The 13,705-nt window shown below is 39.2% G+C and overlaps 1 protein-coding gene across 1 annotated transcript in view; it reads left to right on the top strand.

Annotated features, from left to right (window-relative positions):
- Positions 1 to 8,423, top strand: part of LOC114046210 (growth arrest-specific protein 6-like) — a 126,313-nt gene extending 117,890 nt beyond the window's left edge. The window contains exons 16-18 of the mRNA XM_027866459.1: positions 2,750 to 2,922; positions 5,724 to 5,952; positions 7,846 to 8,423. Coding sequence (XP_027722260.1) covers positions 2,750 to 2,922; positions 5,724 to 5,952; positions 7,846 to 8,000 — 557 coding nt within the window. The 3' untranslated portion in view covers positions 8,001 to 8,423. The remainder of the gene's footprint in view (positions 1 to 2,749; positions 2,923 to 5,723; positions 5,953 to 7,845) is intronic.
- The last annotated feature ends 5,282 nt before the right edge of the window (positions 8,424 to 13,705 follow it).

The following is a 13,705-nucleotide window of genomic DNA, read 5'->3' as shown; positions in this document are numbered from 1 at the left end:
CTGTAGAATGAGCTGGAGAAGGAAATGGCAAACCACTTCAGTATCTTTGCCAAGAAAAACCCAAATGGGGTCACAAAAAGTTAAACATGACTAAAACAACCAAGCAATAAAAACATGGGGGTAAGACGTGCCAGCAGGGTTGAAAAGAGGCAGATTTCAACTTGATGTAAGAAGAAAAAAAAAAACTTCCTAAGAATTAAAGCCATCCCAAAGTGGAATGGGCTACCTTGACAGATAGCAATTTCCACTAAAGATCCAAGCAAAGACTAGGCAACCACTTGTTTGGTATGTTATAGAAGCCATCTTTATTTGGATTAAATAGCCTCTGAGATCCTTTCCAACTCCAGGATTTTGTGATTCTCTTAATTCTCATTCACACTTTCTCAACCTTCTCGTCCATCCAGAGTGACAGTGAACCACCATCATTCGAGACTGTCACAGACCATGCCATTTCCCAAGAGTTTCTATCCTCACCCTCAATGCAGGAAGGAGCACAGAGGGACCTAATGTTTGCTTGTCCAGCTTCCAGAAAACTCCTACCACCCCTTTTCATTGAAAGCTATTTTTTTTTCAATGTTATCTTTTTGATGAATAAAGTCCTAGGACAATGGAGCTTGCATTGTGTTTAGAGTGCTGTGGACTCTTCATCAATTTTAAACATTGTCCATGTCTCTTTTGGGATATGAGAGGGGAGAAGAGATCATCTAACTAAGAACTCAACATAAATGGAAATGGTTATGGATTAACCAAGTTCTTATATCCTTGGGGATTCCTCAAAAGGGATATGAGAGAGGAGGGAGTGGGATAGTTTCTACATTTTTTTCTTGGGAAAATTGCCTAAGAGAAATTGATTCTCTTGATTAAGGAAGAGCTTACTGCTAATTATAATTGTGGCATCTTTTTTTTTTAAGCATCTTCAAAATTGCTAGGCTCTAAGACCACAAGCTATAGAGCAGATAATTGCTCACAAGGATGGAATCATAAGTCCAGTAAAAAAAAATTACAAACATACAAGAATAAAAACACAAACCAAAAAAACCCCAAAATGTACAAACATACAAAAACAAACAAACAAACCCCAACAATTTAAAGATTAACTTTTGGGGGAAGTCCAGACCTGTGATTACATCAGTATAGGGAACTTCCTATAGAGAGGCAGATCAGAAGCTGTACTGCAACTTACAGTTTTGCGGAGTTGCCTAAATATTATAACTAATGTTTATACAGTACATTTAATAGTTGACATTTTATATAGTGCTTATTATGTGCTAAGCACTATACAAATATGTCATTTGATCTTTACAACGACAATGTGAGGTAGATGCTGTTATTATCCCTATTTTACAGATAAAGAAACTGAGGCAGAGGTTAAGTGACTTTCCGAGGGTCACCCAGAGAATTGAAGCTGGTTTTGAATTCAAATCTCCCTGACTCTAGGTCCAAGGCTCTGTCCTCTGTTCCCTCTAGTTGTCTCTAGCCAGTAGCTATCAGGTGGTGTAACACCAAGGAATACTTTTCTCTTGAAAAAAATATTCCTTGTGATTGCTTCTACAAAATGCAAATAACAACTTAAAAAAATTATTTGGAGTAAAGTATTAGAATTAGTGCTTACTGATAAAGCTATATATTTGTATAATGCCTTCCGTTTTACAAAGCCCTTCGCATAATTTATCTTATTTGATCCTCCCAAATATTAACACTAATATTATTGTCCTTGTGTATACAATATACAGTATACAGATGAGAACTTGGGGCTCCGAGAGCTAAAGTGTGTTGCCATGTATCTCCCAGCTAGGGTAGAAGAAGATGAGACTTGACCCCAGGCTTCCTTTCTCCAAAGCTAGCTGCTCTTTCCAGTCCAGCACCCTGCTCCACTGAATGGGGAAGCTGTTGTCATGTAAATTTAATCACAAGGTAGAAAAGATTAGTCTCTGCTTGGAATAATACTCAGAATGCCTTGCATCTATGTCACTTTTAATTTTTCCATGTACTTGTCTATCTTTTAAGCCACCCAAAAAATTCAGATGAAAGATACAATTAGCTGACATGATGTTTTAGCTTCTAAAAGGGGATAGGAAAGAGTTTCCATAACTTTTTATAGATTAGAGAAGACAGCCATTGACTTCCTCTAGATAGGCAGAGGAATTAAAAAAAATATAGACAATGGGACAGATTCAAAGACAAGTGGAGGGATGACAGGGTTTTTCATACACTCATGCAATTTTAGAACTGCAAGAGACCTTAGAAATCACTTAGTCCTCTACAGTTGTAGGGCACCCCATTGCTCTTCATGTATATATTTAGATACTGTTTGCTACTCGACTGCTAGGTTTACTTCTTTCCAAGCTATTGAATCATGTTTGCTAATTAAAAATCTCAACCTCAAGTGAATATAATCAGACAGATTTTTCATTGTGTAGGACCCTTTAGAGAAGAGGTTCTTAACCTGGGGTCCATGAACTTTTAGAAAAAAAAATGATTATCATATTTCAATATAATTGGTTTCCTTTATAATCCTGTGTAATCTATCCCTTATTTTATGCATTTAAAAGCTTCATTCTGAGAGGGGGTCCCAGAGTGTCAAAGGGGTCCTTGGGACAAACACAACAAGCCTAAGAATGTCTGCTTTGGAGTATCATCAAAGCTATTAGAAGTGGGTTTTGTACTTGCTTTCCTCTCTCTCCCCATGCAGCCTTCCTGTTATCCCTTCATTCTTTTTTTTTTTCCTACCATGTGCCTTTCTTCATAGCTAAACCATCTGCTGGAGATGAAACACAGAGACTCTGGGGAGTAGAAATAACTGCTGAGATCCGCCCTGCCACTGATACAGGGGTTCTGCTGGCCCTGGTTAGCGAAGAAAAAACTGTCCCTCTCTCCTTGGCCTTAGTGGACTACCATTCCACAAAAAAACTCAAAAAACAGGTAAGTGCAACTAATAATGGAAAGTCTTTCAAAGCTTTTTGTTAGCTTGTCCAAGCAAGAAACCTTCATTAGGAAGACCTAAGTTCAAATCCAGCCTCAGACACTTACTAGCTGTGTGACCCTGGGTGAGTCATTTAACCTCGGTTTGTCTCAGTTTCTTCATTTGTAAAATGAGGATAATAAAGCACCTACCCTCCAGGGTTGTTATGAGAATAAAATGAGATCATATTTGTAAAGCACTTTGTAAAACTTAAAGTGTTACGTAAATGATAGTTTATTATTGTTGTAATTATTATTCTTAGTCTTTCTCCACATGTGCAAAGTTATTTATGTTTCCTATGTTTGCATATTCAGAAACTTAGTTTAACTAGGTTTAAAAATTTATCTTAATTTTTGATCCTAGAAAAATTTTCGTATGAAAGCTTAGAAAAGTCTCATTTGGCTTTGGAGGCACCTAAGTACATGGTTAAGGCAGCTAGATGGAGCAGTGGATGGAGTCAGGAAGACCTGAGTTCAAATGAACCCTCAGACACTTACTAGCTGTGTGACCCTGGGCAAGTCACTAAATTTTGTTTGCCTAAGAAGCAGCTAGGTGGTTCAGTGAATAGAGCACTGGGCCTGGACTCAGGAAGACCTAAATTCAAATGTGGCCTCAGATACTTACTAGCTATGTGACCATGGGCAAGTCACTTAACCTCTTTTTGCCTTAGTCGACTGGAGAAGGAAACGACAAACCACTCTAGGATCTTTGCCGAGAAAATCTCATGGACAGTATTGGCATGCTTTGGTAAACAGAGTCTTGAAGAGTCAGACATGACTGAATGACTGAACAAGTACATATTTAGCATGGGATCATTCCTTTGGGTTAAAGGATTTCTCATGGTTACAATGGAAGAGCATTGGGTTTCAAATCAGAGAACCTGTATTCAAATCCTGGGTTCTGCCACTTACTACCTCATTGGAGGCACCTAGGTGGTGTACTGTCTAGAGTGCGGGGCTAGAGTCAGGAAGACCTGAGCTCAAATGTGACCTCAGATACTTAATAGCTGTGGGCCCTGGGTAATTCAGCTAACCACTATTTGCCTGAGCTTCCTTATCTACACAGTGAAGATAGTAACAGTACCTACCTCCCAGGGTTAGAAGAATAATTAGTTAAAACTGGGAGCTACCAATTAGAGCATATTTCCCTCACCCGGTGGTACATCCAGCAGCAAATTCAAGATGCCCCCAAATCTCTTCAACTCCATTCAATGAATGAATTTATAAATAAAAGAATTTATTTCAGAAAATTAACTTGAAGATGTCATTCATATAATTGCACCGGGTGTGTTTTGTGATGCTTGTCATGGGTAACAGAGGATAGCTCCCTGTGGCTCTGGTGCACACCACCATCCATCAGCTGCCAAGTCTTACCTATTCTACCTTTTCAACAGCTCTTGGATCTATCCCATTCTCTCTACTCATGCCACAAGTTCAAGCGCTCATCACCTCTCTCTTGGTCTATTGTAATAGCCTCCTGATTGGCTTCCCTGCATCTCTTTCCTCTCCATCCTATGTTCTACATAGCTGCCAAAATGATAGTTCTAAATCACCGGTCTGATTATATCCAACCATAAACTTTAGTGGTTCCTCATTCGTTTTAGTGTAAAATATAAACTCTTTAAAAATTTTTATTTAAAGTTCTTCATAATATGGCTTCAGCCTAGAGTGCAGGGCTACAGTCAGGAAGACCTGAGCTCAAATGTGACCTCAGATACTTAATAGCTGTGGGCCCTGGGTAATTCAGTTAACCACTATTCCCAGCTAATTACACACTAGTATCTATCCCATGGGCAGCTAGCTGGTGCAATGGATAGAGTGCTGGGCTTGGAATCAGGAAGAACTGCATTCAGATCCAGCCTTAGACACTTACTAGCTGCATGACCCTGTTTGCCTCAGTTTCTTCATCTGTAAAATGAGCTGGAGAAAGAAATGGCAAACCATTCGAGTGTCTTTGCCAAGAAAATCTCAAACAGGATCACAAAGAGTCAGACCCCTCCCACACTCTCCACTCCAACCGGAATGATATACTTGCTGATACCTTAACCCAACATTCCATTTCTTCTACCTTTCTACCTTTATCTAGACTGTTCCCCCATGCCTAAAATGTTTTTTTTTCTTGCTTCTGCCTTTTGAAACCCCTGACTCTCTTCAAGGCTCACTCATCTCAAAGCACTACCTCTTACATGAAGCTTTCCCAATGCCCCCAGTTGTTCCCTCCTTACCCCAACATACACACATCACCATGGATTTATTTTGTATATAGTATATATTTTTGTTATCATTTAGCCATTTTCAGTCATTTTTGACTCTTCGTGACTTTATTTGGGATTTTCTTGGCAAAGATACTGGAGTAGCTTGCCATTTCCTTCTCCAGCTCATTTTACAGATGAGAAACTGAGGTAAACAGGGTTAAGTGACTTACCCAGGGTCACACAGCTAGTAAGTGTCTGAGGCCGGATTTAAACTTAGGTCCTCTTGACTCCAGGCCAGGTGCTCTATCCACTGCACCACCAGCTGCTCAAAGCCTGTATTTCCTTATCAGTAAACATGCTATATCACTCTAGAAGAATGTAATCTCCTTGAAGACAGGAACTGACTCACATTTGTTTTTGTATACCCAGCACCTAGAAAGGTGCTTGGAACACAGTAGGTGCTTATTAATGATTCCTTGTTGGTTGACTTACTGAATGATAGGTAAACATTTATGCCTCTGACTGGTCCCTCTTTGTTTATTCGGGTTTATCTCTTCTCTCCTTTAGTTGGTTGTTCTGGCGATAGAACATGTGTCCGTGACCTTCATGGAAATCAAAGTCTGCGATGGTCAGGATCACTTGGTGGAAGTCCGCATAAAGGAAGGTGAGATAGCCCTGACCGTGGATGGAACAAAGGGACAGATGGAAGTGAGCTCTTCCCAAATGGAAGAAAGACTGTCTGCCTTGAAAAAATACCTGCAGAGTCCTTTAAAGACATATGCTGGTGGATTGCCAGGTAATGTTGTGATTCTGCTATTACAGAGCCCTACCCCTTCCTGCCCAAATACCAGCAGTAGTGGGAGGATGAGAGCAATGTAGCTGCCCTCATCTGCCTTGACCCTCATAAAACTGTTTACAGCGAAGTGATGCTTGGAGGAAGATTTGGTTTTCTCATGGTAGCTATGAAAATGAGGCTTTGGACTTTTCTTTTTAAGTAGGGAAAGGGAAAGCTAGATTATAGACTTTCTCTAGTCAAGTGGGGAAATCACTTCTGCAACCAAAGATTGTGGTCAGCATTGCTTTTTCAGAGGTGATTTCACCAGCCTGAGAGAATCCGTAGTGTGGAAACTCCCCCCTATCCAGGAATGTGCTGAAGCCAACCTCAAATGTGGTCTAGACTTCACAGCTGAATGTCAAATGTTCAGGGTGGGCATTTATACCTCGGATATAGTCAAATGCTCTAAATCAGGACCTGACTTATTATTTTGTTGATCATCTAGACTTAAGATTGAATGAATAATGCAGGTTAAACTTAAAATTTTGTTACGTATGCTTTTTTTTTCCCAAAGAGATGATAGCTAAACATTTATTGGAACACCCCTGCCCCCGATCAATGCAAAATGGCAATTCATCCACAACTTGGAGTCTTAGAGGACTCAGTGGGGCCTAGTGACTTGTCTACTAGTATATGTCTTGAACTTAGGCTTTCCTGACTCCAAAGTCAGCTCTCTGACCAGTATGCCATGTGGCTTCTGTCAGGCTTTCTTATTGTCCATAAAATTTGAGATGTCTTTGTTTAATCCTAATTATAGATGTTGATTGTGCAATTGGCTTGAGTTGAGTTAATGTTCTTCCACCTTCTTTAAGAGAATTCTGCAAGTAACATTTTGTACCCATAACATGCTAGGGAGTATTGAATCTAAGGAAGTACCATGCCAGGCTGAGAATCAGAATTTCCAGTTTAATTATTTTTAAATATTGTTGCCCACAGGCATGTGATCAGAGTAACCTCATGGTAGCTGCAAAGCCAAAGCCAGGTGTTTATGAGTCTCAGTTATCTACCAGAGTCAATCCCAATTTTGGTGGCTGTAATAATAAGCTAAAAGCTAAAGCTTTCTAGCTTGAATCATGTCACTCCTCTCCTCAAGAATCTTCAGTGAATCTGCAAGAATCTTTTTACCTACCAAATAAAAGTAGAATTTGCTTCCTGGCTTCCTCAAACTCATGGTACACTCTTTTTCCACACTAATTCCATATTATCACCCTTCCCTGTACTCTATATTCCAGCCAAACTACACAACTCTGACCCTCAAATATATGCTATATTCTCTTTCTTCTATATCTTTGATTAGATTCTTCCCTGTATCTGGCATTCTTCCTTATATCTAGAATTCCTTTCTTTTCCTCTTTTTACTTGTTGAATCCTTACTTATCCTTTAAAACTCAACTAAGATGGATTTTAAAAGGAAAAGCCTTTCCATAGTAAACATGGTAATGAACTTCCCCATCAGACATCATAGAGAAATTAGTTTGGTAGTTTTATGATGTGGTTATCACATAATGTTGTATACTTTTCCAAACTGTGTTAGTGTTTTATCCCCTTATAAGTCTGTACTTCCTAGGAAGGGACAGAAGATCAAATGAGATAATATATGTATTGTGTAATATACAATATATAATATGTGTACTATAAGGGTAATCCACAGGATCAGAGAAAAGCAAAGGGTAAAGAATAGGCAAGATGATTTGGCTGATGAGTGTTCCTACAGAATAAACACAGGGAGAAGAAAGCTGACCACTGTATGGGGCCCGCTATCAAAGGGATGATTTTCTGAAGCTGAGGGACACATTCATTACAGATGGCATGTCATGCTAAAGATGTTTTGTTTTTCCTTCCTCTTTGACCCAGATGTTCCTGTGATGTCAGCTCCAGTCACTGCGTTCTACCATGGCTGCATGACCCTGATGGTCAACCAGAAAACATTGGATTTAGATGAGGCCATGTATAAACACGGTGACATCACATCACATTCTTGTCCTCCAACTGAGCAAGCTGGTCAGTAGGCTCCTCGGGAACAGTCTACACACTTTATAACCAAAAACTTTTCATGCTTTACTTTTACAAAAAAAAAATTATAAATTATTCAGTCTCCCTATGCTGTATAGTTTCTTTAAAAAACACTGAAGTTCAGTAGGAGCTAGTGATCCTTACAATCGATCATTGAAATCTTCCTTTGCCCTGTGGCCAAACCTTTGTAATATATTTGTAAATAGCTGAGAAGACTAATATTAATGATCTGAAACCACACACAAAAACTTCAAAAGCTTTTCGTAAAATGAATGTTGAGTCTTGAGGGAACAGAGAGGCCTGGAAACATATCAACATGGACTTGAAGAAAATAATAGTTCTCTATTATTTTTATTACCATATACTTCTTTCTGATTTATGAAATATGAAAGAATAAATATTTACAGAAAACTTTTTAACTCCATGTGTGAAGTTGGCTTTTCTTCTGCATGATTGAGCCAGGTGGAATTATCAGATGTGAAAAGGAAGCTGTCAGTAACAGAGCCAGCTGATGTGTGTGTGTGTGTGCGCACATGTGTCTGTGCATGTTCATGCAAGTGAGTATGTGTATACAGGGGAATTCTCTCTTATTGCTTCATTTCTTCCCAGAACTTCCAGGGCACTAAATTCATCCCCTTCTTTTAGACTTTGTTTCACCAGATATATTACAAGATGCTTCTTTGACAAACGTTGAATGTGGGTAGTCCAGTAGAAAGAACTCTGACCTAATTCAGGAAACTCAAAGTTGGTATCCCTTCCTCCATAAACTTTGAGCTTTGTGACCCTAAGAGGGCCATACCTCAGTAAGTAAGAGGTTTTCTATCACTGGAGGTCCTCACATAAAGACTGACTGTCAGAGAAAGACAAAGTGGTACAGTGGAATGAGCATCAGACTTAGAGGACCTGGGTTCAAATCATAGTTTTACCCTTTACTGCTTTGTGACCTTGGAAAAGTCAACAGGAATCTCAGCTTCTTCCTCCAAAAAATGAGATAAGCTAGATGACTCTAAGGTTCCTCCCAGATCTGGACTATATGCCCTCTGAGGACCCTCTCAACCCTAAGATTCTATGAAAGTCACATCAAGTCTGTGCCTCATTCTTTTTCTATAAAAAGAAGAAAACTTTATTTCTCCATCTGCCTTCAAAGGCTGTTGAGAGGATCAAATGAGATATATGTAATAAAGTAAGTACAAAGACCTTGAAAGTACAAATGCTATTTATGCTGGTTTATTAGAAGTGGATTGCGAGTCATAAACCTGGTTTCTAATCTGGTTCTGCCATTGGAGAGCAATATTTAATTTTTTTTTTTAATTTTAACAAGCATTTATTAAGCTGTATGTGCCAGATAAGGGCATCTAGGTGGTGCAGAAGATAGAGCATGGGGCCAGGAGTCAAGAAGACCCATGTTCAAATCTGGCCTCAGATTATTAGTGGGACCCTGGGCAAGTCATTTTACACTGTTTGCCTCAGTTTCTTCTTTTGTAAAATGAGCTGAAGAAGGAAATGGCAAACCACTGTAGTATCTTTGCCTAGAAAACTCCAAATAGGGTCACACAGAATCAGAAACCACTAAAAAATGACTGAACAACAACATGCACCAGGCACAGTGCTAAGCACTTTATGCATGTTATCCCATTTTATCCTCATAATAATCCTAGGAGATAGGTGCTATTGTTAGCCACATTTTTTAGATGAGGAAACTGAGGCAGTCACATATCTAGTTAAATGTCAAAGGGTAGATTTGAACTCAGGTCTTCCTGACTCCAAGTCCAGGTCTCTCTACTGTGCCTCCTAGATGTATGACCTTACTTTCACAGAGCCCCTGTGCATAGGCTATTTCAGAAGCTCTGCGGAACTGTGGAAAGTGTGATAGATTCAGATAAATATGGAAGGTTGGGATTCAAATCCCAGCTCTACTGCTTTCTACCTGTGCAGGCTTGCCTCAGTTCCTCACCTGCAAAAAGACTGAACTATATGGTTTTTGAGGTCCCTTCCCAGCGCCTCTAAATCTGTGATCCTTCTATGGGCCTCAGTATCCTTAACTATAAAGAAGCAGTTGGATTCAATTGTATCTAAGACTCCTTCTAGCTCTATGATTCCTCCTTCCAAATTCTCAGCTTGTAAAGAGAATAAGCAGTTATACCATTAATTGCAATTCATCCTTCAATCTCTTCTAAACAAATGGTGATCAGAATTTTACTGTCCTTGTCTAATGTGCCCTAATGGTTAGATTGCTAGGCTTAGAGACACATGGATTCCAATCCCATCTCCAAAACTTACCCTAAGTGGCTTAACTTTATGTACCTCAGGCAAATCCCTATGACTTATCTATTCAATCAGAAACTAATTGTAATTTAAATTGGTGGAGGGGGTACCCACACTGGGAGTATTCTATCCACTGAAATCACAAATCCTCTCTATATTTTTATTGTTGTTTGTCCTTCATTCTCAAAGAGAACCAATAACATCACAGAGTGATGTCTTGACTTGCATGTGAAGTGGATTTAAGTGAGACATTGTTGCACCAAGTCTTCAGCCTCACTCTCTCCTCCAGAGTCATTGAAATCCAGTGGCAAGACAAATTCAAGATGACAGGCAAGGGCCCTGGGATGCCTTGGCCTTTCTAAATTAAATTAGCATACACTCTGAGGAGGTATTAATAAGTAATAAAATGAACTAAACATGGATAGCAGTAAGTAAGAAGAGAAACAGAAACCCATAAAAACTCAATCAGACCTCTTGCAAGACACTTATCTCCTCTGGGCCTCAGTTTCCTTATATGTAAAATGAGCATTTAGCACTAGTTGACTTCAAAAGGAAGAAGCGCCTAGAGACAGCTAAGTGGCACATTGGGTAAATGTGCTGGACCTGAAGTCAAGAAGACCCAAATTCAAATCTGGCCTCATAGCCTTACTAGCTACATGACCCTAGACAAGTAACTTAACCTCTGTTTGCCTCAATTTCCTCAAACTGTAAAATGGGGGCTATTACAATAACACCTACCTCCCAGGGTTGTTGTGAGTCTCAAATGAGATAATATTTGCAAGACCCTTGCTACAGTTCCTAGTACATAGTAAGAGCTTAATAAATGTTCCTTCCCTCCCTCCTTTCTTCCCTCTCTCCTTCTTTCCTTCTTTCCTTCCTTCCTTCCTTCTTTCCCTCGTTCCTTCCTTCCTTCCTTCCATCCTTCCTTCCTTTCAAGGTCCCTCTCATCCTAATCCTAATCTATCAATTCTCCAAACTCATAGCCTCTATATGATCAATTTGGATAGCTTAAAAAAAAAAAGAAAAGAGAATATATTAAAAAACTGAAGAACAAGAAAGGTCCCTATTGGTAATCTAAAATAGTTATTTCCATATACTAGGTGATCCTTCTGAGAAGCAGGAGAAAAGGAACAAGACCATAGGGGGCACCAATATCTTGGGAGCCAATACCACATGATCCATCATGTGGCTAACAGTATTTCATACCTATCTAATGCTCTAAGGTTTTCAAAACATTTTGTACATATTATTTCATTTGGTCCTCATCAGAACTCCATTAGACAGCTACTATTATTATCTTGAGGAAACTGAGGCTGAGAGGTTAAGTAATTTACTCATGGTCACATGACAAGTGAAGTGTCCAAGAAAGGGCTTGATCCTGGGGACTATTCATTAGGCCAAGCTGTCTCTTAAAACACAAAACTTTTCTTATAAAGTTTCCTGTTTAGATTTCAAAATAGGACAGAATTCTTCCATCTATCCCGACTGTCTTCCAGCATGAAAATTTGGAGTGGATTGGGCTTGATCATAATAAAGGTCTTGAGTCTTCTGCCAATATCTCCTCTTGGGCTCTGGATACTCAGCATTATTCTGCTGGCTCCAGTTGACCTTAATTCATAGTTGTGCTCCTCAAGGCATGTCTTAAATCACACATCCATAAAATCTGAGTGTTTTGCCTCCACCCAGAGAGCTCATCCTCTGCATGATGGGGCATGCTCATTTTATGATATTTTGCTTTTGTTGTTGCTTTTTCCCCCCTTTCCTAAGTTCCTGGCAGTATCTTGCTGACTCAGGACCTCAGAAAACTCTACTAGGAGCTTCAGGTAATTTTCCATGTTGATATTGAGTAAAACTAGATGGTCAATCCTCATTCTGTAATTATCTCTGTTAGGACCAATGCACCAATGAATTCTATGGCTATTTGTGTTCCATATTTTAAGAAATAATTTCCACATCTTCAGTGACTGTCAAAGAGGAGAACAAAAGATCATAGGTTCATGGAATGAAAACTGGAAAGGACCTAGAGGCCATCCAATCCAAACACCTCATTTTAAGGATGAGGAAACTAAAACCCTGGGATGTTAAGTGACTTGCCCAGGGTCACACGGGTAATTCAGTGTCAAAGGTAGGAGTCAAACTTAGGTCCCTCTGACTCTGCCTTATCACAAATTCATCCAATTTCCTTCATTTCTGGATGTCTCCACCAAACTAATTGTCATCTACTCCCCGCCCCCCACACACACTTTTTATGCTGGTTCTAACCTGGCCACTCTCCCTAATATCCCTTCTGAAGACTCGGCTTATTGGAGACAGTGAAACTAGGTTCTGAAAAGTAAAAAAGTGAGTCTAATTAGGCGGAAAATCACACTGAAGTCTTATAGGTTCCAGTAAAATTAGGGTTAAAACTGCCCACGAATCAACTACAACGACTGATATTTTTATAGTTCTATTGAAGTTTTCAAAGTCAGTGACATACATCAACTCACTTGATCCTGTCATCGGACCCAAAGAGAGAGAGAGAGAAGGAGGAAAACAAGCATTTATTAAGTACATGCAGTATTTTTATCTTATTTGATCCTCACAACAACCCTTGAGGTAGGTGCTGTTATCCCTGTTTTATAGTTGAGGAAACTGAGACAAACAGAAGTTAAATGATTCACCCAGGGTCACACAGCTAGTGAGTATGAAGTTGTATTTGAACTCAGGTCTTTCTGACTCCAGGCCTGGTGCTCTATCTACTCTGGCACTTAGCTGCATCTAAGCAGGTACTACATGTATTATTATCTCCATTTTACAGATGAGAAAACTGAGGCTATGAGTTCAATATCTTGCCCATCCTCAACTGGTGTCACAGGCAGTATTCAAACTTACTTCTAATTATTGTTATGACAGATACCCTTATAGCTAAAGTTTATACGATGCACTAGAATGACAAAGAATTTAAAAAAATAAAGAAATGACCATTTTTTGGAGGGCCTGTGGAATAACAGGTACACTAATGCACTGCCGGTAGAGCTGTGAGTTTGTCCAATCATTCTGGAAAGCAAATTGGAACTATGCCCTAAAGTCACTAAACTGCATACCCTTTGATCCAATAATACTACTAGTAAGACTATAACCCAAAGAAATCAAAAAAAGATGAAAAAAGACCATATGTACAAAAATGTTTATATCAGTTCTTTTTATCATAGCAAAGAGCTATTAACCAAGGTGCCAATTAGTTGGGGAATGGTTGAACAAATGATGGCATATGAATGCAATTTTGCCTTGAGATAGGGGTTCTCAGGGTCTGTGAATTCATTTTTTAAATACCTTGATAATTATATTTTGATACAGTTGGTTTTCTTTGTAATTCTTTGTATTTTATTCATTTAAAAACATTATTTTGAGAGTAATGCCAGACCACCATGGTCTGATACACAAAAAAGTTTAAAGA

This window comes from Vombatus ursinus, unplaced genomic scaffold, assembly GCF_900497805.2.
Source record: "Vombatus ursinus unplaced genomic scaffold, bare-nosed wombat genome assembly UNPS02014781.1, whole genome shotgun sequence".
In the NCBI taxonomy this organism is placed as follows: Eukaryota; Metazoa; Chordata; class Mammalia; order Diprotodontia; family Vombatidae; genus Vombatus; species Vombatus ursinus.
Note: the sequence above shows the minus strand (reverse complement) of the source record. Positions and strands in the feature narration are given on the sequence as shown.